The sequence below is a fragment of the Malurus melanocephalus genome, unplaced genomic scaffold (assembly GCF_030028575.1).
Source record: "Malurus melanocephalus ecotype Western Australia unplaced genomic scaffold, MMel_1.1 scaffold_205, whole genome shotgun sequence".
Classification (NCBI taxonomy): Eukaryota; Metazoa; Chordata; class Aves; order Passeriformes; family Maluridae; genus Malurus; species Malurus melanocephalus.
In genome coordinates this window covers 417,752-442,926 of record NW_026623437.1, presented here as the reverse complement: position 1 = coordinate 442,926, position 25,175 = coordinate 417,752, and the positions used below count along the sequence as shown (strand labels likewise).

The window sequence follows — 25,175 nt, the reverse complement described above, 5'->3', positions numbered from 1 at the left end:
AAAAAAAAAAAAAAAAAAAAAAAAAAAAAAAAAAAAAAAAAAAAAGATGTTGGAGAAGTACACTTGAAAAGACTTAATCCAGCTATGGAGCAGGAACAAAGACTGCTGGAAACCTTTCAGTAAAGCAAAGGGAAGTTGCAGTAATATTTCTTCTTGCTGTAGATGCAGCCTGTGACCCAATGGATTGCTGTGAAACTTGTTTTCCATACATCTGTTTCTGTTTAACATTTGGGAAAATGTCCAGCTCACAACTTTATACAATTGCTAAAACTCACTGATCTTGCCCTGCTGCCAACTCTGCTGTTGCAGTGTGTGACCTGGCCTGAACAAGCTTTATTTTACTTYATGGGCATAATTAGATTTTTCTTTATTTATACGTCTAGCTTTTGCTATTCCTGTGATGTTAAAAATAATATCCTGTGGAGAAATGGCTTTTGTAGGTCACAGTGGGGGCAGCTTTTGTATTCTTCAACTTCCAAAATGCAGCTAGCAGTTTCTAATACAGGAAAGAATAAAGCCTAGCTTTTCCTTAGCACTGTCTCCATTGGTTTGGCCCCAGAGCATCTGGTTAGGAATAAAGGTAGCCTCTAATTTTGGAGAAATTTGCACTCTCTGTCCAGAGATCAGCAGATATATTTGCAAATAAAAATGCTGTTAAATTACMTGTCCTATCATGAAGGCAGTCCTGGGTCAGGTTCAGACACATTTTGCCTTCCTCTGCTGTTAAAAAGAAGCTCCTTTTTCACAGCTTTTGGCTACAGAGCTATGACTGCTGTCCTCTTTTATAGCCAGGTTGTCTGTCCAGGTTATATCTGGTTAATATTGGGTCTAGGAAAAGGCTGAGCTTAGGGAGGCTCTTTGCCTGTGGTGATTTCCCAGCTGCTCCAATGGAGACAGCTGCCCACGTGCAAAAGTTTTTTTAGACGAGCTTGGAATTTGYGTGACCTATGTTCACGAGGGGGAGGTAATCTTAAACTCCTCTGGAATCATAACCACAATTCTCCCTTTTAGCTCCACCTTTGCCATTCACCCACAAAAAGGTACAAGTGAACATTTATGCTGTGCTTAGAAACCCTATGAGGACAAAGAAAGAGAATATGAGCCAATACTTTTATCCGAGGAAAAAAAGATGTTGACAGCGTGTTTACAAYGTGTTGTTGTGAAGGGCTTATCAGGATGCAAGGAAATAGAAATCTGGATAGACATGGGCAGCAGCCAGCAGCTCTTCCTTTAGCAGGGACAGTTTTACAGTCCTGATGTTGGAGGCAAGGGCAAGGATGGATCMTGAACAAAAGCAGAAAACTCCAGTCCAGCTGCCTGCCCTCTCTTCAGGCTGTCATTCTGCACAGGAAAGACTGGGTTGACTTCAAAAAGCCCTTGGTTAGATCTGACGAACATGAGATTTTTTAGATGTTTTGTCACAAGAGGCTTTACTGGCCAAACCTTTTGGAACTGAGCTGTGGCAGTTGTGGCGTGTGCTGTGTGCCCTGCCACACACCCCAGTGCCAGCTCTGCTGGGCTCCAGCTCTGCCCGGATTAAGGACAAAACAAACAGGGTGGAAAATGGGGAGGGAGCACACAGAGCCACAGCAGGACCAGCAAAGGGTCTGTGAGCTGGAGCCTGCTGGGCTGGGCAGCCTCTTTGGGRCAGGACAGGTTAGGCTGGGTCTAAGCAGGCAAGGCTGGGGATGTTCTGGCTCGTTTATCCAGGGCTGGCCTGGGCACAGAGGTGAAAGTTGAGGGGTAATTCACCCCCACAGCAGCAAATGCAGCCAGCTCCAGGCACSTCTGAATGTTTCTCTCTCTGTTTTATTGTCTTTGTGGCTTCCTGGGTTATGGGTGTGATGACAAAGAGACAGCACTTGGCTCTTGACTTGGCAAGGACAAAGGAATGAATCCTGATACASGACTGATGTGATGGGCTTCACGTAGGAGGTGTGTGAGGAGCAGAGAGCATCCTCGGTGGCAGGGGAAAAATTGGAGGTTGGAGTTAATTACAATCCCTTTGAATTCTCTCAGGCCTTAATTTTCTAATATTGCTAATAGCAAGGATTTATTATCCAATCTCTGACCTTGCAGAAGCCCAAGAAATSTATTCCAACAGCCAGCAGCAACCAGACACCAACTAGTGCCAAAAAATGGAAAGGACAGATCTGGGTCTCTGCCCCCCGAATTAACTGGATTTCTGCATTTTTAATGAATTACTGCCTTGCCAGCTGCTGCCTGAGGAAAAGTGACTGTGTGTGCCTGGGATGACCYTTCCTTGTGTCTTTGTGGAAGCATCATTCCTCAGTAAATTGCATTTCACACACGGGGATGGTAAGAGCTCACCCGATTACCCAGAAGAGCTTCACATTAGCATTATATCTTGAGAAATACATAAACATTTATGTCTATGAAATACAAATACAGGTGTGATTAATGCAGCTCTGGTTCCTCTGGAGAGCCAGCTCTTCTGCCTGAGAAGCACCAACTTCTCCACACTCTTCTGCTTTGATTGAGGTGAAGATAYACYCTCCACTGCTGTGCCAGTTCCRTGGGGACWAGGAGGAGGCTGAGRTGTATTTCCATMTCTCAGAAATGGGAAAACAAAGCAGCTCAGCTTATGGARCCCAGACTGAAGTAAGCCTGAGCTTTTATTTTATACAATCCTTGTAAGTTCTTTTGTTCTTCTGCATTCAAAACTGACCACTTAAGAGAGGCTGTCATTTTTTTTTTTTTCATGAAGCAACACAGACAGCCTGAAGATATTCCCAGTTCCTTTATTTAGTTGCTCAGTACCTTCACAAAATAGCAATTGCTTATGAAACTGGAATTCACCCAACGGGGGCCATGCAGTTTATTGCTTTAAACCTTATTTGATTACCTTAAATGCAATATCTCTGGTTTATAYAGTTCATTGTTACTGAGGCATGTTCACGTGGTCTGTCATTGTGTTAAACCAGTGCTAAATGAAGTGTGTGAAGCAGAGCTTTTCCACAGTGTTTAGGCTGATTCCAATTTATAAACATGTGATTTGTATTCAGGCCTCCTATAACTGATTTCTCCAGAGATGATASAGGAGACAGGAACACCAACATGTGCTTCTGCTCAGCTGGGCTCACTCTTTCCAGTTCTTCCTGTCTCTCTGCTGTGGATTTCCCATGCCAAATACTCATCTTTAATGTTGGCACAAAAACAAATCCATGGTTTATCTCAATGTAAACAAGAGAAAAGCTCAGCTAATTGCACTCATGGCTGTTACAGGCTGCAGAATTGTGGCATTGTCAGAAATGTTTCTGTGCTCAGGCAGGATTACTGSCTCAGRMTCATTGCTTAGACTGAAGTCAGACCTGTCCCACCACCCTGAACGTCACCAGAGAGAAGGGGCAAGGAGGGGATGCTCCCAGGCTGAAATCAGAGGGTGACAGCAGCTTCTAACCTTGCTCTGCCATTTCCAGCTGTCACTGAGTTGTCCTGCTGGGAACTGAGAGCTGTTTCCACCAAAGGGACACTTTTGGGTGGGTGATGTGTGGAGAAAGGAGTGAGCACTGGGTGAGGTTCAGCTGACACAGAGATTGCTGGGAAAGAGCAGGAGGCAGCTCGGTTATTCTGTCACCTGTGTGTAGAGACATCTGTCAGGGAAACAATGCACATTTTCCAACCTTCAGTGGAGCCTGTGGGCAAACTGGGCACTGGCTGGCATCTGATCAGCTCCATCTTCAGTGTGTTTCATCATTTGGGCAGCCCAGAGGAGAACTGTGGGGATAGAGCTGCAGGATTCTTTTTGGAATTTAATAGTCAGTGTAATGCAGTTCAGATTTGGGGGTTATTTTATGGTGCAGCAGTGCAGGGTGAAGCTGAGGCCTCATTTTTTTTCTGTTCTGGAGGATGCTTGAGAAGTTTGCTGACTGTGCACCTCTGTGAGGAGTTCAGGGTAGATCAAACCCCACAAATTGTCTTACAGTAAGTACATTTGAAAAGTCTCCAGTTTTGATTTGTTGGAGTTAGGCAAAATCCTATTTCATGGTATTTAATGCTGTTTTGGACAAAACAGCAACAMCAAAACCTCTTGGGTGATTCAAATCAACAGCTTGTTGAGAGTCAACAGCAAGATGAGCTGTAATCACTCCTTGATTAAARGAGGGAAAACATGATAGCCCTAATGATTCATATTATAGAGGGCAGCTTTTGGGTCAAGTGTGCAAGGAGAAGAAATATTGATGCTGCCTCACTGGCATGGTTTACTGTTAATAGGGTGTCGGCATYCAGTTTATGCTAAATATCTTATAGATGTCAGATGAGAAATGACAGTGGGAGCAGACAGGGGAGGGGACCAGTGGAAAGCTTGGGAGGGGAAGAATCCATCTTTCCCAGGCTGCAGCTGAGGCCAGACATTCAAAAACTGCTTTTAACACATCAAGGAGGAGYCACAGCTGATGTTGGTTATTTAAAATTTTTATTTGCCTCTAATTTATTCTCATAAAAACACTCTAGTCTATTTGGTTTTAGTATTCAGACAGTACAGACTTCTGATATCATCACAAGTGATGTTAGAGAAGCAGTACAAACCAAGCTACCTTTGCATGTAACCAAGCACGGGTGGAACTAAGCCCATCCACGCCTGTAAAAACTAATTAACTGCTTCCTTAGGCTTTCTAGTTAAAATGCAATACTCAGTTAACAGTTATAGTCACCAAACCATATAAATAAAATCTAACATGGTAAAACGGGAACAGCTGAATGTGCAAGAGTCAGAGTAAAAATTTGTAAATAGGTATTTTGCTAATTAAAGCAATCACCAGTTAACTGCATCTATGTTGCAACTGTCTCTTATAGGTGTGAGGTTTTCCTCTTCATTTCCAGTTAAAGTTCATCACTTTCATACAGTCCAGACTGCTCAGCCAAACGCTGAAACTCCCCTTCTGGTGAGAAAGCTTGTTTCACATCCAGTCCTCTTCCATTAAGTGCCAGGTACTTGCTAAAGGTCGGTCGAACCCGTAACTGCTTTGGGGCTGGAAGTGGCTTATTTGTATGTGCTGGAAGAGAGAGAAAAATCCCCTTTCAGTGCCTTCCCAGARTGCAGAAAGAGCCAAGGTAGAGCAACCCCATTGCTTTTTACCCTCAGTATAAACCACCAAATCCTTGGGAAGATATTAGCAGACAAACCCATATCTCAGACTCCAGAGATTTATGTCCTCTCTCCTCCTTGATGTCAATGAAATTGTACTCTTTAAACTGTGCAAAGGACACCCCACAGTGTCCTGCACTGAACAAAAGAGCTTTTCCCAGGACAGAAATAAATCCTCCCAGCAGTCTGAACTTCACGAGGGTAATCTTGAGGGCCAGTTCTGAATACAGAAAGTGCACTTTCTGTAGCTCCAGGACCTGGTACTTACTTGCAACCTCGAGCCTGGCGTGGCACGTGGCCACCCCGGCCCCGTTGACCGCAGACACGGTGTACCAGCCAGCATCCTTCTTGTTTGCATTGTGGATCAGCAGGCAAATCCTCCCAGTGTTGTCATGRAGCAAACTGAAAAATGAAGGTGTTTTATGTCTGAGTGCTTTGAGGGGGACAGAGAAATCAGTCAGTTTACATGCTGAGGAACTGAGAAAGCCCCAGAACGATTCCCAGGCACTGCAAACTGTTCAGACACAAACACTGAGTTTGTGTTAGAGGCACCAGAGATTCACATCATGGCATTCACAGATGGCACTAAGACCCTTCTGTAGCCCCACAAACTGCACATTTCAGCCCTAAAGCTGTGCCTCTCTATAGCCCCTGTGCTGCTGCTGGCATTCAGAGCTCAGCTGGGCACAGCTCTCCCTCTGTGCCCTCAAATCAAAGCTCAGCACCGTGCCTGGCAAGCCAGGGACCTGTGCCCTGTGTCAGACCCTGGGACAGACCCAGCTTTCCATCCTGCTGCCTTTAGAAACCAGCCCACCTAAATCTGATTTAACAAACACTGGTTGCTGTTTTCKAACACACCAATGGCCAACTCATCAGTAGGATACCTTATTCGGTCTGTATTATATTGTACCATTTCGTTGTTTCTTTTCCAGTAAATCCGAGGGGTTGGGATGGCAGAGATCTGGCATTCCAGCCTGGCTGTGTCTCCTTCAAAAACCTTTTTGCTTTGTGGCTTGAAGATGAAAGTTGGAGGCATGTGATGTTCTTTTGCTAAATTAAAGAGGAGAGATAAGGAGGAGTTACTGGAAGTGTGGAATGCTCACGTCATGCTTTTTTTTTAAGATTTCAGGATGCCAAATTYGGGAGGACACGTGTTCCTCACTGCATCTCCTTAGCCTGCAGGCAATTCCCATGGTGTAGTAAGGGTGTAGTCCACTTTAGAAGGAGAGTCAATTAACGTGTGTTATCAATCCTGRGAGATTAATAACATTAATTAAAATAGATTCTGGACATCACACYATATCTAAATTGCCAGCTAGAAGTGCTTTGAAGAAATATGGCATTCTAAATGTAAATATTAACACACTCTTGGAGGAGGTAAGTTGTTTTTTATTGTTTGAGCCTGAATACCTGGAGTGCTACTTCTGCTTCTTATTTGTTTAATGTCCCAACCCAGAGAGGAAAGCATTCAATTGCTGAGACTTTCCTCGTGTGCCCAGGGAATTATCAGTGCTCTCATTCTTACCAATGACTTCCACTTTTACTGTGAAAGACGCTTCTCCTGCACGGTTGACAGCCACACATTCGTATGTCCCTGCATCAGCTGATTTGACTGCTTCAAAAATAAACGAGTGGAACCCCTTTTCTGACACTATCATTTTATGGAACTGATCCTGATGAACCATCCTTCCATTCTGGTACCACATCACGTCTGGGGTCGGGAGCCCACTGACCTGGGAGGGAGAGGAGAGCAGGGATGAGTTAAACACYTTTAAGGTAATAAAATCCCTCCAGTGCTGCAGGGAGTTTGATGCTGATCACTGATCAAACCATGGTTCTACTGCAAAATCATGTACTGCTGCTTGGTTTCCAAAATTAATGCACACAGAAAGGCTCGTGGAGCACTGGGAAAAGATGAGCTTTATCTCTAAGACAGGAGATGCTGTTCCTACAACCCCCTGCTGCTCCCTTCTTGTGAGGGGGCTTTGATCAGGCCAAAGATGCTCCTTGTGGGTTCAGCCTTTCGYTCCCACAGCCATCACTGCAGCAGTGCTGACACCATGACTGATCCTGGCTGTGGATCAGCTGCAGAATGAAATGTTCTCCAGGCTGCCCACGGCATTCAGGAATTCAGGCACATGGCTAAAGGTCATGTGCAAGTGTGGCCAGTTTACTGAAGTAAAGAGGTTGGCAGTCATGAGGAAAACCCAAACCTGTCAGGAGGAGCAGGGTCCTTCCTTTCCCCAGGGCTGCAGTTTCAGACCATTCTTGAGTTTTGTTTGTATTTAGGGTATTTCCTTGCTTGCCTGCTCCAGCAAGGGCAACCTCAGGGAAGTCTCCTTAAAGGCAGGTGAGTCCTAAACAGACTTTGCTGGATGTGTGTTCCCTGAAGTAATGGACTCCCTGTAAAGTTCTCTGCCAAAATGCCTTTTTTTTTTTTCAGCAGGGCATTAATATTCCCTTTTCCCAGGGAGGTCTAGAGACATCCTGTGGTGGCTGATATTTACCACTATTTAGCTTTAACCACATTCTTATGCAGCTAATTYCATTTACATTTTCCAAGGGAAAATGCTGAAACATTCAGCCATCTCCTRTTTCTTGGTTTCCATAGCCTGGGGAGACTCTGCACCATCTGCCTTTAGTGCTCTGGCAAATTAAAGTGCAAAGGCACTGCAGAGACCTCTCTCCATGTCCCACACCCCAGGAGGGAATGGAATTGGGAGGGAGAGGTTGGTAATGGAATTGGGAGGGAGAGGTTGGTAATGGAATTGGAAGGGAGAGGTTGGCAATGGAATTGGAAGGGAGAGGTTGGCAATGGAATTGGAAGGGAGAGGTTGGCATTACTTTGAAGTCGAGCCTGCAGAACCGCCCCTCCTCAATCACTACATCTTCAGGCACTTGTGTGAAGCGTGGCTGAAAAAACTTCTCCTGGATTGAGTCATGTCCACGATCGTCGCCTCTTGAGGATGGTCTGCTCCTGAAAAGGGGACAGGAACAGTTAATTAAGAGTGTRAAAGTGTAAAAGCTGCCATAGCACAAGTGCCATTGGAGCTCTGATGGCAGCTGGAGTCCCTCAACATGCTTAGGAATCAAACACTGCAGTTYTGGTTGGTTTTTCAGCTGTAGGTCATAATTTTTTGATCAACTTCTCTTGCTCAAGTTGTTCAATTCAACACAGAAGCATAACCTCCATTTATGGCCTAATACCCCAAAAAATTGATAAGAGAAATGAGGTCTGTATTTCRCTTTCTTCATTTATATTCATTTCAATATTTATACTGCTTTGACTAGAAATTAAACTTCAAGAATACAAAGAATATTTTCTTTGTGCATGGAATTTTTAAACCTCTAGTGTTATGCTTAGAATTCACTGGATTAAGATCTTAGACATCACCACTCATCCACAAATGGCAGCATTTTAGCGGAAAGGGAAAGTGAATTTAGTAATTACTACTTAAGCAGAAGTGATAAGTAGTGAGATTAAACCAACATTGTCCAGAAACGGTTGAAATAATATCTTAAAAAATATCACAGCACAAGTTTATGGTTTACCTTACRTGTGTTGTAGGAACCTGCAGCCTGACGTTTTCTGCATTCTGGTGCTTAGGGAGAGAAAGAAGAGAGGTGAGTTCACTTAGGAGGATTTATCTGCAGAMTGAATGAGAAGCCATTTTAGGTTCATATCCTGACTGCTGCTCAAAAACAAACTGAATCTACCTCAGAAGTCATTGGGATGGAAGGTAGAGGGGCTTGCATGAGGACCTGACACACTCTGTGTTCACCAAATTCTGCTTTACCGTGCAGAACTTCTCGCTGCTGCTCAGGTGATGGGTGCAGCAGCTTTGTCTGGTACACAAAACTTTCTACCAGCCCATAACCTTTGTCAGAGAGGAGCAGGGCTCCTGGCAATATCCAAACTGAGAGCTGAGTACAGAGTGTCCTTCCCTACAGCAGGAATAGCAGTGGGATCGCTGGCAGGAGCCGTKTATTGTGCCCACTTAAATATGGCACCGACACCATGGACACATGCTGAGCTGGAAAATACTTTTCTTTCGAGATCACAGCACCAACTAAGCTCGCTGACAACCCTGCAATCACATGACTAAATCTGCTAAAGTACCCAGGATTGATTCCTGTGAGGAGCTGGGATGTTTGGAAAATGCGATGGAGTTTGGTGCCAGGGACTGGTTTTAGCAATGGAGTCAGAGAGAGCAAATGCTGCACGGAAATTTCTGGAGTGTTTGTGCTGAGCCACTCCAGTGTTTGGTTCTGTGCTCTGCAGCCCAGACCTGTGGAACATTTAAGCCTGGGTTTAAGCTTCAAGAATGGAGGAGGTTTTAAGTTCGGGGGAAATATTACATGAATGAGGGTTTGGCTGGACTGAGCTCAGGGTTGARCCCAAAGGCAATTGTCTGTATCTGATCATTTCCACCAGTTCTGTGCCGTTATTACTCGTCCTGTGAAATGATGCTGCAGTGATATTGCTGGTGATTGTGACCTGTTACATGGATTGARTTGAATTCCTGAGGAATYAGGRGGCTGAATGAATCAGTGACTGCAAYATTTAAAAATRAGACTGAACAATAGGAGTAAGATGTCCCAAACATCAGCCAATATCTGCTTCCAATGTTCTTTTTTAAAAGCAGCATTTCACACATGCTGAAAAGTTGCCAGTCATCCTGTTTTGACTGAATATTTCCTTGTTAAAGATGAGCCTTCCCTTGCTCTCTGACATTCATAATTTTCCTGCTCTTTCCTGCTTTTTCCAGGTGATTGTTGGGGAGAAATAGCTCAAACTGTGTATTCCTCCCTTTCTGTGATGTTGAGTGTCTGCTCCATGGAGGAATTTTGCTGAGGGCCCTTTGGCAGGTTTGCTCCTGGCTCTCTTCTGCATGCAGAGAGGGTTTCCTTTCCTTCACAGGTACCCAGGGCCATGCCACGGACATTTCCACTAAGTTTGAGCACAGAACTGCCAAAGAGAGCTTCTAACTGGCCTGCATAACCAGCAAATGAGACAAGTCTCCAACTAAAACRCTTTGGAAAATGCCAGTAGTAATAGATTCCTGTCTATCAGCATGTGGGCTGCTGAAATAACTGCTTTGCATTCTCTTAATGGTTGCAGCTCCCTGGAAGGGCTAAAACCCAGCTGATCCCAGCCCAAGGCCATGCCCTCTTGAGGCCAATGTCACTCATCCCGAGCAGTGACAGGTGTAAATCCCGTTGTCCTGGCCAAACCTGCGCTCAGGCTGTTGGAGTGGGTACCTGGATCCCTCGTGGTGCTGCTCCCTGCCTGTCACAGGCAGTGCTGTGCTGGGCAGCAGCTGCTCTAATTCCTCCCTGGACAGGTCATTCCTACAGATCAGGCCCAGYAAAGGAACGGGGCTTCAATCCTCCCCCTCTGCCATCACCCTGCAAAAACCCCAAACCCCATCCCCCTGCCACGCAGAGCTCTGCCATGGAGAGCCGTCCCCTCACCTCACTGGYACCAAACAAACCCATCTGTGCCCCAATCAGGTCACAATCAGCAGGAAATCCTTGCTGTAGACACAGTCCCAGTTACCTGTGCGCTCTGCACGCTGTCCTCCCCCTGCGTGTCCAGCACAGAGGCAGCGTTCACTGGTCCGAGCAGCCTGCGAGCCATCCTTTCCTCATAAGTCAGTCTCTGCAAGCACAGTGGAGAGGAATTCTAGTCCAAGTCCATTTACTGTTTGAGATCAGCTTGTTAAGAGCACATGAATGTGCCACAAATGGAGGGTGCTGTCGATGGAAGCAGGAGCCCCACGCCTGGCCCAGAGGGTTTGCAGTCTGTGATGCCAACTGAAGTCAGCCTCAATATATACAGCACTGAAATGCATCAAAGATTAAACTGCCTGTTCATCAAAGCCTCCCTAATGCCATCTGTGGCCTTCCACTCCTCCTCTTTCTCTGCTGGGATTATTTATGGGTGGCTGATGSCACCATCCTCAGAAGCCAGAGTAAGTCCCAGGGTACCTTTCTGTTAGGGCTGGGAAAACTTGCCGAGTCTTTCAGCTGATGGATGCTCCCAAAAAAACAAGAGCAGCCACACCAGAGGGGAGCACCACTACCCCTGAAAGCACTGGGGAGGTTTATGCCAGGGTGAAATGCTGGCAGCTGCCTGGAGAGGAGGCAGGGACACGTTTCAGGCATGACCCACTAAGTTCCTACAACGTGGATGTGGCTCACAGGGACAAAAATGAGCAGAGTTAAATTCAAACTCTGTCAGCTGGGTTACTTTAGAAAGGTATGTTAGTGCTSTGAGCACCAGAACACCTGACACTTCACTGCCCACAAAGTCTAAATCGGGTTTGGATTTTTTCACACGAGGACAAGCTCTGACTGAATTTCCACTGTGTGCAGACATACACGTGTCCACTGCTGCCAGGGTAAAGCTTTGGGAGCCCTGTGGGACTTTTCTTTAGAAGAGAGCACGAGACCTTCAGCAAAAGCTGTGAGAGCTGAATATCCCTGAGGTCCTTACGTGTGTATCAAGTGTGGCTGAGATTGGCCAGTTGGCTCAGGCGCTGCTGGAGGACAAGGGGAGGAGGACACGGTGCTGATTGCATAAGCCTTATTTTTAGCCTGGCTTCCTATGGGAAGAAAAGCTGACTTGCTATGACAAGCTTTCTTACAGCACATAGGACATTCCTGCTAGGGGCATATTAAGTCAGATTTGACCTATTTGTTTGCCCATTCAGTATTTAAAATTTCATATATGACACAAAACGGTTCTCACTGAAGATAATGAAATCACTCCTTTCTACTTCAGGGGAAATAAGATAGAAACTTTAAAAACRGGGCTTTTCTCAGTCTGCCTCCAGGCAGCAGAAGGGTTCCCTCATTAGAAAYCTGCCTGCTCTAGCCTGCTGCAATGGGCTTCCCTACTGGTAACAAAACTTTTCTCCCAGATCTGGATTTCTTGGAAAAGGGGATTCCATTGCATTTCTCTGCAGATTAAATAAATAAGTACTGTGACTAAGAGGCCTTCTTATAGAAGACAGACTTTATGATAAAAGCTCATGTAATTTCTTTCATTTATTGTTGTTCATGTAAAAGGAAACAAAAATTACCCCATTTGGTGGTGGTCCCTAGAATGAACTTTCAAATATTCCAATATTTCCTCAAGTTCTAATGATCTTGAGAAGTTTATTGCTGCCAATGTTGAAAACCAGGTTGAGGTCATGTCTAGAAAAAAGAGGCATTCTCCTTGGATTTCTAATTGTCCGTGCATGTGATGTTCAGCAGGATCCCCAGCAGAGAGCTCAAATTTGTGCCACAGCKCTAAACATTTTCCTTTTTGTTTTACACGGAATGAATATTCTGATCCCACTTTCATGTGATCTGTTGAAGGTCTGAATAAAGGTGTTTGGGCAGTGCTGCTGCTGCATTTTCTCCTGCTTTAGCTCAGTTTGGAGGCTCCAGTCCTGTGGTAGCAAGAGCAGTCCCTCCATCCCTCCTGCCCTGATGGCTGTTCTTCAATCCTTACCTGGTTGCCGTTCTGGAGCAGACTGTCTTTGCAGCGCAGTTTCTTTTCCAAATCCTGAATGAGGGCTTCTTTTGTTCCTCGGATTTCTTGGTCTGAGGCTTTCTGCATAGAGTTGATGCTGGCTTGTTTGTTGTACATGGGCTGTGAGTAACTGCTCGTGCAGGAAGAGAAAACAAAGTTATTCCCGTAGGCCTGCTGCATTATTTGCTGCAGCTTCACAGAATGCACCCGAAAATGTGAACCTGCCTGCTAAACAGTGGTTCACATGAACCTACAAAGCATCTGGGAGATGAACAGGCCAAGCTATTAAAACCTAAAGGGGAARAAGCATCGTGGTCCAGCCAGGGCACTGAGTGTTCTCCCACAACACTCATTCAGCATCCCTGCATCCTGCAGCAGCCCCTCACAGCCCTGTAACCCACAGCCAAGGGACACAATCAGATCCTGGACAGTGCATTTGATTGTGAAGGATGCTGGAAAAGAGGAGCACCCATCCAGGGGTTGCAAAGATCTGCTGGAGGTCACAGCMCTCTGTGCTGACAGGACATGACCCGGTTTGTGACCTGCAGCGGGGCCTCGTGGGCTGCACTTGTGTCAGAAACGATTTCTGTTCCAAATCCTCTTTCTCCTGTCCTTTATTCTGCTGACTGAGTARAAGGGTTATAAATTCTGGAATATTCCCAGCACTGCTTGGACTTAACAACTTCATGCACATTATAACTTAAAAACTTCATTACTTTGCCCAGCAGATGAACACATCTCATATCCCCATTTGCTCATTAGTAGAACGATGGGGAAAATCATTCCCCAACTCACCGGGTGCTGCATTTTAGAGTAACTCACAGGGAAAGCACRGTGAGGCACCCAAGCCCTTTGCTATGGAAACAAACAACCCCAGGCTACAAACACAAACCCCAGGTGTGTCCAAAGCCCCCAAACTCCTGCAGGACTCGAGGAAACACTCCCCAGTTACCCYGCTCCATCTTACCTTTCCCCTGCCCTCAGTGCTGTGAAACGGACAGAAATATTCTGATTTCCTGAATGCAAACTGACACTTAAACCTGGATTTATATCCAAGCCAGCAGGACCCCCTGCCCCTATCGACTTTCCAATATCTCAGTTTGTGCATATTCCGCCCTGACTTCCCCCAGGACTCCAGCTGATGTTGGCAGCAATACAAGTTGGTGAGAAGGCAAAGCCCAGCTCCCTCTGAGATCTCACTGACCTTGGGAGATATTTGGATTGCAGCCCAAAGGCAAAATGATATAATACATATTCAGGAAAGAATTTAGTCTTTGGTCTAAAGGGGTAACATTTTCAAGGGGCTGCCTTTCCATTCACACGTATGATTTATGAGAAGGGTATTGTAGGTGAGTTTTGATCCACATCATGGTGTGGAATCTGAAAATATTGCTGAGACTTASGAGGAATCTCTAAGTTGTTTATATGTGGGGAATACTGCTGCCWTCCCCCTCATCTCCCAATTTATAAGTCATGTTTTTTGAAAGAAATCAATTTGAGATGGATGCCTGATTTCTGTTCTGATTAACGTCAATTAAGATGTTTCTTTCAAATCAAGGTGAACAATTCCAACCAACTCCAGAACCTCCCCATCCCCAGCATCCTGTGACCTGCCCACTGTGCAGTTTATTCCCTGCTGGATGCCCCTCTCTCCCACTCAAGGCCGAGCCTCCTGACCACCTCCTGAAGGGTGCAGAGCCCTGCCCTGAGCACCACAAGTCATGGGGGTTTGGCCAGGCTGTGCTGGGTTTGGTTGGTCAGTGCTCAGGACTGGCCGGGTTTGGGGGGTCAGTGCTCAGGACTGGCCGGGTTTGGGTGTTTGGCCGGGTTTGGGTGGTCAGTGCTCAGGACTGGCCGGGTTTGGGTGTTTGGCCGGGTTTGGGTGGTCAGTGCTCAGGACTGGCCGGGTTTGGGGGGTCAGTGCTCAGGACTGGCCGGGTTTGGGGGGTCAGTGCTCAGGACTGGCCGGGTTTGGGTGTTTGGCCGGGTTTGGGGGGTCAGTGCTCAGGACTGGCTGGGTTTGGGTGGTCAGTGCTCAGGACTGGCCGGGTTTGGGGGGTCAGTGCTCAGGACTGGCCGGGTTTGGGGGGTCAGTGCTCAGGACTGGCCGGGTTTGGGATGGTCAGTGCCAGGTGGCCGGGTTTGGGTGGTTGGTCGGGTTTGGGTGGTCAGTGCCAGGTGGCCGGGTTTGGGTGTTTGGCCGGGTTTGGGGGGTCAGTGCTCAGGACTGGCCGGGTTTGGGTGGTCAGTGCTCAGGACTGGCCGGGTTTGGGGGGTCAGTGCTCAGGACTGGCCGGGTCTGGATGGTCAGTGCTCAGGACTGGCCGGGTTTGGGATGGTCAGTGCTCAGGACTGGCAGGGCAAGCAGGGCCAGGTTAGCAGGTCGGTACTTACTGAGCCTCCACGGGAGCAGGAGCTGGGCTGTTATAGCCGGGCTGCGAGGGGAGCACGGAGCACAGGAATGCGGCGGGGGATTGGTTAGACATGGGCAGCAGCCTCTGCCCCGAGGATGAGCTAGCAGGAGACTGTGCAGATGCAGGTGTGATGGGATATGTGGATTCCTTGGGGGCACTGCAGGAAGGCGAGGAGAGCGTGATGGATGAGCTCAGCGATGAYGAGGAGGAGAATTTCTGCCCGCTGGGGTTACGAGGCTGGATGAGGATGGAGGACTGTTTGATTTCTCTGCCCGGCTCTGTAGAGGCTGCAGGTCCTGCAGGCTGCTGCTGCCCTTGGCATGCATTCTTAGACTGGATAAAGTGTTTTGGACGTTCGTAGTTAAACATGGTTGGTTGGCACATGGAGGAAACGGATGGGAGGTTGGGGACACTCATAGGAGAGGTTTCACGGCTGTCCCGGGTTTTTKTTGGTGATAACTGGCTTTGGATAGGTGGCTGGTAAAAGCTAGRTGGTAGGCCACAAAAGTTTTCTTGGCTGGGCTCCTGGACAGAATGGAACCCTTGCCTTGCAGAATAGAGGCTTTCTTGGTGTGGATTTTCCCTTAAGGAAGACAATACAGATAAAATAAATCATATGTCACAAGCTGAATCACAAAAATACTGCGTTGTGAGSAGTCATTAGCAATCTGAGGAGCATGAAGTTAAAGTTCAACTAAATTAAAGCTTGAACTTAAAATAAAGTTATTTAGGATTTGTTAGACCCCTTCCAGAGCTCTGTGAAYGTTTTGGGTTACAATAACAAGCCACGCAGTCTGTCTGGCTCAGGTGCAGTGCTCACCCTGGCTGTCTCATATGCCAGAGCCCAGAAAATTCTAAAGGAAACAGTGATTGCTTTACCACCTGCCTAAGTCCACAGAAAACCACAGATACTATTGCTAAACGAGGTAATTTCCCACCTGTCATCTTAGCTAAAGATCCCTGGATCCTGCTCTTTTGTGCTCTGTCAAAATATTCCCCAGAAGCAGCTGTTTGTGCCAAGAAAGTCCTCATACCACAGGGAAGTATGAAACGAGTTTCACTTTCTTTTAAATCTAAAACTAAACTTTGAAACCAAGTCTCCTGATTTCTTCTCCAATGGGTTTTGAATTCAGAGCATTTTATATCCAACTGAGATTTGAGATTAGAATGCCAAGGACTGTGCTTCTCTGTTTGAGGTGATTTCCTGAGATCTGCTATTAAGGCTGCTAATTGCCAGAACGACATTAGGTGAAAGATAGGGTAGGGAAAGCTGAGCTGCTGAGAGTCCTGCATTTATTTTGCAGGTGCTTGATATCTAAACCTGGGCTTTCCATCAACTCGAAACCCAGGAAAGTTTCACTGAGCAAGTTTGCTAAAATGGACAAACGACTTCAGCTCCAGGATAAATAAATAACTCCCCAAAATAAACATAACACCTCTAATAAAAAATAATAATAAAAAAAACCCCAGAACATAAATCCACACAGTTGCATGTGCTGGAAAAAATTGTAATCTTGCCCCAGCGAGATCAGCTGTTTTGCTGCTATATATACCCAGTATATTGTATTCCTCTCGTTGGAGAGCCTGGAGAAGGGCTCCACGAGGTCATAAATTACCATGGGGGGAGATAACTGGAGACATCACTCTTATTTTAAAGATTAAAGGCTTTCATTTCCTAAAGGAAATCATCAGTATTAGTTATGAATTAGATGGACATAAACAAAGGCCTTRGAGTAAAAAATTCCCCAACTTCCCCCTTGTCATACTCTTGGAATTTGAAGCTGGCTCAAATTTTTGGAGCATGTCCACACTATGTTCTCATTCACCGGTGCAGAAAACTCGTTGATTCTTGTCTTTATGCCATTTTTATATCCCTACCTGTGCACAGGTTTGTACATTCTCTGCAGCTACCGGCTGTGCACAGAAAGCAGCGTTTGCTCTGTTTTCCAGAACGCTGCATTTAACCAAACCCCGATACGCAGCCTCACTTCTCACAGAGAGCCACAAGCCATGTTCTCCTCAAATCATTCCACCTTCATTTGGGAGGGAAAAAAAAAAAAAAAATCCAAAGAGACTTTTGACCTTACAAGATGAAAGCAGTAAACAGTAACAAGGACATCTTTCTTGTTTAAAAACATTTTTTTTTCCTTTTGCAGCCCACGTTGCCTTCGACACCGCCGCACCYCAAAGGTGCGCTTTCACCTCAGCAYTCCCARCGCGCTGCAGTCCCTCATGTCACCTCCCTAAACAGCTTCCAAACAAAAAGTGACGCGGAACAAACCCCAAACAAGCACCTTACCTAGCGCCTAGCAGTTGTCACCGGGGCTGTGGCCGGTATTTTGGGCAGGGACGGTCACTCACCGGCCCGGGCTGTCATAGCCGCCCTGTGCGCGGCGGGACGGGACCGGAGGCTTTAATGTGCTGCCAGCGGTGACACCGCGGGCCCTGCGTGTCCCCGGCCCCCGCCGCTGTCACAATAAGAGTCTCCGCAGCCCGGACACTCCTTCAGGGCCGGAGCCGGCTCTTGGGCAGGTGCCCGTGGGCAGCGGAGCCGCCGGGGGCAGCGCTGGAAGCGCCCGGAACAGCCGCTGCCTTGGGGCTGCTGCCGCGGGCCGGCCCGACCCGGCTGTTCCTGCTCTGTCCCAGCTATATCCCTGTTCTATCCGTGTTCTATCCTTGCTCTATCCCTGCTCTGTCCGTGCTATATCCCGGCTATATCCCTGTTCTATCCGTGCTCTATCCTTGCTCTATCCGTGCTCTATCCCGGCTCTATCCCTGTTCTATCCTTGCTCTATCCCTGCCCTGTTCCTGCTATATCCCGGCTCTATCCCTGTTCTATCCTTGCTCTATCCCTGCTCTATCCTTGCTCTATCCCTGCTCTATCCCGGCTCTATCCCGGCTCTGTCCCTGCTCTATCCGTGCTCCATCCCGGCTCCGTCCCGGCTCTATCTCTGCTCTGTTCTGGCTCTATCCCGGCTCTATCTCTGCTCTGTTCTGGCTCTATCCCGGCTCTATCTCTGCTCTGTTCTGGCTCTATCCCGGCTCTATCCCTGCTCTGTGCTGGCTCCATCCCAGCTCTGTCCCAGCTTTATCCCGACTCTATCCCAGCTCTATCCGTGCTCTGTCCCTGCTGTATCCCGGCTCTGTCCCGGCTCCATCCCAGTTCTGTCCCAGCTCTGTCCCCACTCCATCCCTGCTGTATCCCACTCTGCCCGGTCCCCGCAGCGCTGGGGTGGCGGTGCCACTCCCCTGTCCCCGCTGTCCCCGTTCTGTCCCGAGGGGAAGCGGCCGGGGCTCAGCGGGAGAAGGGGGAGAATTGAAGATGTCGCCAGCTTTTGAGCAGGAAAGCAGGGCCACAGCACCCTCAGGAGCGGCGAGGAAGGACCGCTGCAATATGTTCCAACGTCCCTAAATCCTATTTTGTTATCCCAAGGAAATCCTTGTCCAGAGAAGCTGCGGCTGYCCCATCCCTGRAARTSMTCAAGACCAKGTTGGATRGGGGCCTGAGTAACCTGGTCTAGTGAAAGGTGCTCCTGCCCRTGGCAGAAAAARAAWGTMATCTTTAAGGTTCTTTCCAGCCCAAACCGTTCTGTGGTCCTATATCCCTTGTTTAATTAATTTGCTAATTGTTTGTAGTTAATTGCCTCTGTAGTGAGAACACTCTGGTACTGCTTTTAAGGCTGTGCACGTGGTCTAAAGCCTTAAAAGTGGTTTAAACGTGGTGTAAGTGCCCCCAAACTCATACGGGAGAGAGCCCTCCCTCCGTGCCCGGGGCCACCTCCCCCAGCCCCGGGGCCACCAACACCCCGCTCCTGTCCGGAGCTCGGCACTGCTCATGGATGTGTCTGAGCAGTCATCAACTGAGTAATTAAACTAGCCTTGTGGAAAGGATATGATAAAAATACGGTAAATATTCATATCTGTTTGGTTTTACTGTTGCAGCTATTTATATGGATGAAAAAGTGCAGCTGTGATGCTTCCACCAGAACAGCAGCAGATCCTGCTGGCAGGTTGGGAGATTTGTATCCCTTAAATCACCAGCTTCAATGCCTAATTGCGTGTTATATTAACAGTATAGTGTTTTAAATCTCGTAATTAACCTTTGGCAACACTTGCCTGTTGTTTTAAAACACCCTAAGCCCGAAAGAACCTCAGCCGCCTCCTCTCCCCTCTCTATCCTGTGCACAGCGATCTTCAAGGGGTTAATCCACYTTTAGTGTTTGTATTTAAACATCGGCCCATCGTTTGTGAGCTAAAACTACACCGCGGGCGTTAATTGAGTGCTAATTTATTTAAATTCGTCGTCGTGGAATGTGATTAAGCCAGGGAATGCGTCCCTAGTTGTTGGAGAGGTTGTTTTCTTTTTTAAGTAAAAAAAAAAAATGAAATAAAATAAATAAAAAGCAGTAGTTTGCACAGAGAGAGGGGAGTACCCAAAAAAAACCAAAAACCAAAAAACAAAAAAAAAACAAACCAAAAAACAAAAAAAACAAAACAAAAAAAACCAAAAAAAACCCAGGTACCTGTGCATGATGATTGCCCTGCAGGAGGCTGCGGGCATGGTAAAGGTCAGGCTCTGTGCTCAGGCTGCCTTGGCTTCTCACCAATTTAGAGCTGAAGTTGGCTGCAAGGCATTGATTTAAGGACAGCTTCACACACTTAAAACACTGGACACAACCGGGATGACTTGTATGAAAGAGAAGGGACTGCAGAACGTGACATCCAGAAGGCAGGAAAAATGGTGAAAGAACTGGAAGCTGAGCTGATGAAGGCAGGGGAATAAATCTCATCTCCTGTGCCAAGTAACTCAATMGTGCTGCCAGCAGCCCTGCGAGGTGTGAGAAACCAGCTTTTCTGTCCTGCTGACTTTCTAAGAATGGTGCCCTGCTGTGTGTGATGGGGTTCTCCTCCCTGCTTGAGTCATATAGCAAAAAAGGTCTAGGGAAAAGGGTTAAGGATCTTTCTCTTACATTTAAAAGCTACCTGAAAGACCTGGCAATATGGTTAGTGCCTGAAGCATCTTCTTTTGCTTGGGTTGAGTTCCTTTAATGAAGTTAATAATCAAAACTGGTTTTGTTGTGCTTCTTCAGGCCTGTTGAGGACACTTTAAGCTGCAGGTAGAAAGGGCTAGAAAGGAGGAGCTGGTGGTGGCAGTCTTCTTGAATTGCATTTTCTAGCTATTGTGGAGTGCCTGTTGCTAGGCAATAATTGGGAGAATTGCGAGTACAAGGATTTCATTCATTTTATAGCCATTCCCAGTAATGGCTTTGTTCTGTCATCGCTGCCTTTGTTGGGAATGCAGTTGGAACCACATACACTACGTGAGGGAATTATATGCTCAATCTGACTAACRAGTCTGTTATTTTACAGCCATTAGCCATGATTGCTGAGTTTGTGGTAACAGCAACATTTACAATGCTGAGTCACATTCATGATGATGTTTCAAAGCACCTGGCAGTAAGTCTGTGGGTTTTAAAGGTATTTAAATGCTCATAGATGAGTACRTCTAGAAATTTTAATAGTTTCTCTCTGTATCTTGAGATGTGCCCAAATTCTTATATTAGTTTATGTTTTTTGTTCATGTATATTTATATATACACACATRTGTAACCTWTATTTTTRAAAGCTATTRCATAGCKGATTTTGGTGGTATGGTAAATCACTTTATGCATTAGTGTCTGCTTAGGAGCCTAGCTGATTTCCCTGGAGCAAGCCTGGATTTCATGGAAGGGCTTGAAGCCAGACTGAGAGCTTCCTCTTAATGGCCTAAGAAAAACCATTTTTACTCAGTGATTTAGGAAAAAAAAAAAAAAAAAAAGTCTTGTGCATGGAGTCATCTACATTGAAATATTATCTCTCCCGTGGTAAAATTCGGAGGAGGATGTGCAGAATTGTTAAAATAACTGTTTTAGTTAAAATGGCTGAGTACATCCAAAAATAATCTCTAACCCGGGGAATGCTGTGTGTCAGGGCCCGTCGATTACAGCCTGTAACAGGATCCCAGCAGCTCCAGGCTCGGCTGGGAGGGGAGGCACATCCCTGCCTCCCACGGAGCTCTCCCTGCACAAACAGCACTGAGGGAACTCCTCTGCAGGGCTGGGATGGCTGAACTGTCCCTGTTCGAGGTCATTGCCCATGAACCCCTGAGAAACGCTCCAGAAATGGGGCTGACCCTGTCAGTCCGTGCGTTCTGAGCTGTTTTGTTTGTCTGGAGCAATCAAACAGGATAACTGATGCTGCAATAGGTGCACAGTGACTTGAGAGCTGCATTTGGGATGGAGATTGGATCAGGTCTTGTTATAAAATGGAATACTCTATTACTGGGGAGAATCTCCATCTCCTGGGTGGGGAGTGTCCCTACCATGGCATGGGACAGTTTTCATTCTACCCAGTGAGTCCCTGGTTCTGTGCTTTTCCTCCACAGAGCACTTTGTGTGTCCTGTCTGTACCATGCTCACAGGATCTCGGGTTTTAGTGCTGTCTTTGAAAATAGGAAACAGAAACATGAGGTGACGCCACTTGGCCAAGGCCACCAGGAAGGTGCTGGCAGCAGAAACCTTTTGGTTTCACAAGAACTCTGATCTTTGCCTCCTGCTCTGCTGTGGAAMCAAAGATCTTCCAGAGGATAATTATTTGGGGTGATGCTTTTAAGTTGCTCAGAGATAGGCAATCCTACAAATGACATCAGGCCCTTACCTGAGCCCTTGGGTGGTGACACCCTCGGTCAAACGGAGCCTGTGCTGTGCCCCTGCCAGGCTGGGGCTGCACATTGCCATTGTCACACAGATAAACAGCTCAGCTATGGAGTGTGCCTGTTCCCTGCTGGGTTAATGGCATTGGAGTATGCATTGGGATCACTGGACAGTTCATCCCCTAAATGTTGTAAAAACCTGACCCCAGGGATGTGATTTTCTCTTGGTCTTACCTCAGAGGTGAAGCCCCGGGTGAGTTTTCATAAGCTCCGTGGAATTCCTCGGTTTGGCTCTTGGAGCTCATCTGACCAAAGCTCTCTGGGCTGTAGGATGGCMCAGCAGCTGCCCCACGGTCCTTGGCTGCTGTCTGGCTGTTCCTAGGGAAGCTGGGTTTCYTCATGGTGACCTGCACAGCTGGCCTGTGGGCAGCCCCTCCAAAGCTTTCCAGCTCTTTGGCTCCTGCAAGTGGAATTGTCCCCACATCAAGAAGCAGTGGTGGCAGTAACAGGGGATGTCAAACTGGGATGTCTGAGCAGGGGCATGAAGCTCATCCTGCCTGAAATCTGCAGAGCTGCATGAGGCAGACCTGATTTCTCATTTTCTGGGTGCCTGCCAGGTGCTGTTCTGGCTTCCAGCACACACCAGACAGGTCAGTGGTGCCCTGAACAAGGCACAGACACAGCCATGTGCTGGGATGAGAATCCTCTGTCAGAGGGAACATCAGCCCCACCTTGTCCTCCTTGACCCAGGAAGAGCAGGGACCAAAAGCAGAAACACAGAACAGCTTGCTCCCAGCTTTGAGAGGCACCCAAGCAAGCTGCATTTTTGGGGCATTTCTCTTCCCTTKAGCCTAAAAAATTGTTTAGGTCTAGCTTCTGCTTGGCAAGTATCTCTGATTCTGCCTGATTTTGAGCAGTAGCAGCAAATTCTTTTGTGCTTATTTGCTCAATACTGAAATCCATGTGCTTACCTGGGGAAACAGAGAGATGTGCACTGGATGCTGCAGATCCAAATTCATTCTCAGCAACACATTTAAATATTCCAGAGTCTTCTGGGAAAGCTTCTGTAATAACCAGGGTGCAGACTTCCTCTGAAATAACAGATGCAGGCATGSTGTTGTACCTCAAGAGACAAATGTTAACCTGCAGGAATTGCTCTTTACGGGATTGTTACTTAGTGATGGGGACTGGCATTAATAAAGGACAAAAAACTCATGGAAAGTCAAGGGGTTTAGAAGGAGCAAGCTGAAGGAAGACTCTTCCTGTGATATTAATGAAAAAAGGCACATTTTTTGTAGTTTTTTTTTTTTTTTGTTTGGTTGGTTGGTTTGTGTTTGGCTGTTTTTTTTTTATTTTTTGGTTTTTTTTTTGCTAAATTCTGTCTTTTCTTGCACAAGTTTAAAAGATTATAGGCTAGAATGGTGAATATGTTTTCTCTTAGCATAGGGTACTCTTAATTGACTGAATGTAAAAGGATTGTTGTGCATAGAGCTGTGCAAAGATCAGGGTATTTCGGGTTCTTGCGTCAAAACTAAAAACTTGAAAGCTTTTGGCCTGACTGAATGTTGTCTTCTGGCTACTTTTTGGATATTGTCATCTTATCTTGGATGAGGTGGGAAATACTGGCGTGTGGGAAATACTGAGTGTGGTGAGTTTAACAAAAAATGCACAGTGTACTTACCAGGAACTGCGGATGAACAAGCCTCTGCTCAAGAGAGAAAGAATTGAAATTATTATAATGTCAGAAAGGAAAAAAAAAAAAAAAACCAACCCTTTAACCCTCCCTCCCTCTCCCACCTGAGCTGTCACCCTGGTTACAAGGGAAGTATCTCCCTTTCTGTCCATCATGAGGAATCTGGATGGGAAAGCTCAGGTTTGGCTGGGGAACCTGGTGGTGCAAACACCTCCCCATGGGGTGATACCCAAAGAACTGAGCTGACTTTGCAGGTGGCTGCTGTTGGTTTGGCCCTCTGCAGCTCTGACCTCATGCCAGGGAGTATCAGAAATTCAGAAATCATTTAAAATTAGGTATTTTTTCCCCCCCTGGGTTCTTCAGTAGTCCCAGTGTATGGTGAGAATGCCTCAGTAGGGCTGTCATTAATAACTAACTAATAAATGACAGTGGAATCTGCCCCGTTGTGCCTGACCCCCTCAGGCATTGCCAGAGGAAGTGCAGACTCTGGGCAGAAGTCTGGGACTTTGGGTCATCTGATATKGTAAAACTAACTCTGCCTTTATGAACAATCTCCTGATTTTACAGAAGATCTCACTCTGGTCTTACCCCTGTCCCAGTAAAACATCAGTTTTATTTATAAACCATCAAACAGACACAGCAGCACCTACTTTTCCTCAGTATTCTGAAATCAGCAGAATCCACGATCTGATCATATTCCCTGTACCAGTGCACCTGCAGGGTGGGGGTGGAGTGGATGCGACACTCAAACACCACCAACTGACCCTTGGTAGCTCTTATGTTTTGTAGACCCTGGAGCAGARAAAAATTGTGTTAAATGTCTAATCAAAATATTTCCCCCTTGCAGCATTTATTAGGGAGTGATACAACCATCAGTGAGGAAGATGGTCTAATGCCTGGATTTTTATTTGACTTACAATAGTTGACTCAATTGTAAATGCATTTGCAGTGGGTTGTGAGTGGGAGTTATTTCACCTGAAGACCAGTGTTCATTAAAGCCTTGCTTGTGCATTTAAATGAAGATAGAAATGCAGGAAAAACATCTATCCCACTGGATGCAACATAGCAAGGGGRGCACTGTGTGAGGTTTCCACTTCAGCCTCCTTTGCAGGGAATAAATGAGATTAATTCCTCAAAGTGCTTCTGTCTGTCTGGATTGTTTACCAATTAAAATGTTGGTTTGATGGCATCACTAACAAAGTGTGCTGACTTTTTTGAATTGTAAATGAACCAGTGTTCCAGCCTAGAAATACCTTCTGATGGAGCAAKAAAATGCCAAATCTAGTGCTGGTAGATGCAGGACAGGCTGTGTTGTGCAGACAACTTGTGCTCTTTACCTTTGTAAACACGGGTGTGGTTCCATAGGCAGACCCAGCCAGGCTCAGCGAGGGACTCTGCATCTACATGGCAAAGAAAAGAGATTTTTATAGCTTGAATTTTTCATATGCAGGAACCTGGCTGTGTTTCTGGCACTTAGAAGATTCAGGGTGCTTTATCTGTTCTTCTTGCTCCATGTGTCTTGAATATAAATGTGCAGCTGAAGTGCTTKGGTTTGTTTTGCTGTGACACTGGCCTTTATTAATAATATTTTCTTTGAAATAACCCAAGTTTTCAGCTCTTTCCCTCCCAACCTGAGCTGAGTCTGTCCCTAGGTGTTCCCCAGCTCTTGGCCACGGATGTTCTCTAAACCAACTCTCTGTTCTGAAGTGAATCTTTGAAGTGACTGTGACTGTGACTGTGGC

At 46.5% G+C, this 25,175-nt stretch overlaps 1 protein-coding gene across 1 annotated transcript; it reads right to left on the bottom strand.

Moving 5' to 3' along the window:
* Window positions 1–4,429: 4,429 nt before the first annotated feature.
* MYOT (myotilin) lies at window positions 4,430–24,833 on the bottom strand. Its single transcript, XM_057373701.1, has 14 exons — window positions 24,771–24,833; window positions 24,084–24,225; window positions 23,422–23,445; window positions 22,712–22,831; window positions 21,975–22,200; window positions 15,030–15,632; window positions 12,615–12,765; window positions 10,671–10,772; window positions 8,663–8,712; window positions 7,955–8,087; window positions 6,636–6,843; window positions 5,995–6,160; window positions 5,379–5,512; window positions 4,430–5,018 (listed from the first exon to the last, which is right to left on the bottom strand). Exons 1-14 carry the CDS (start codon window positions 24,831–24,833, stop codon window positions 4,846–4,848), a joined length of 2,295 nt encoding a protein of 764 aa, XP_057229684.1. The 3' UTR covers window positions 4,430–4,845.
* Between the last annotated feature and the right edge of the window lie 342 nt (window positions 24,834–25,175).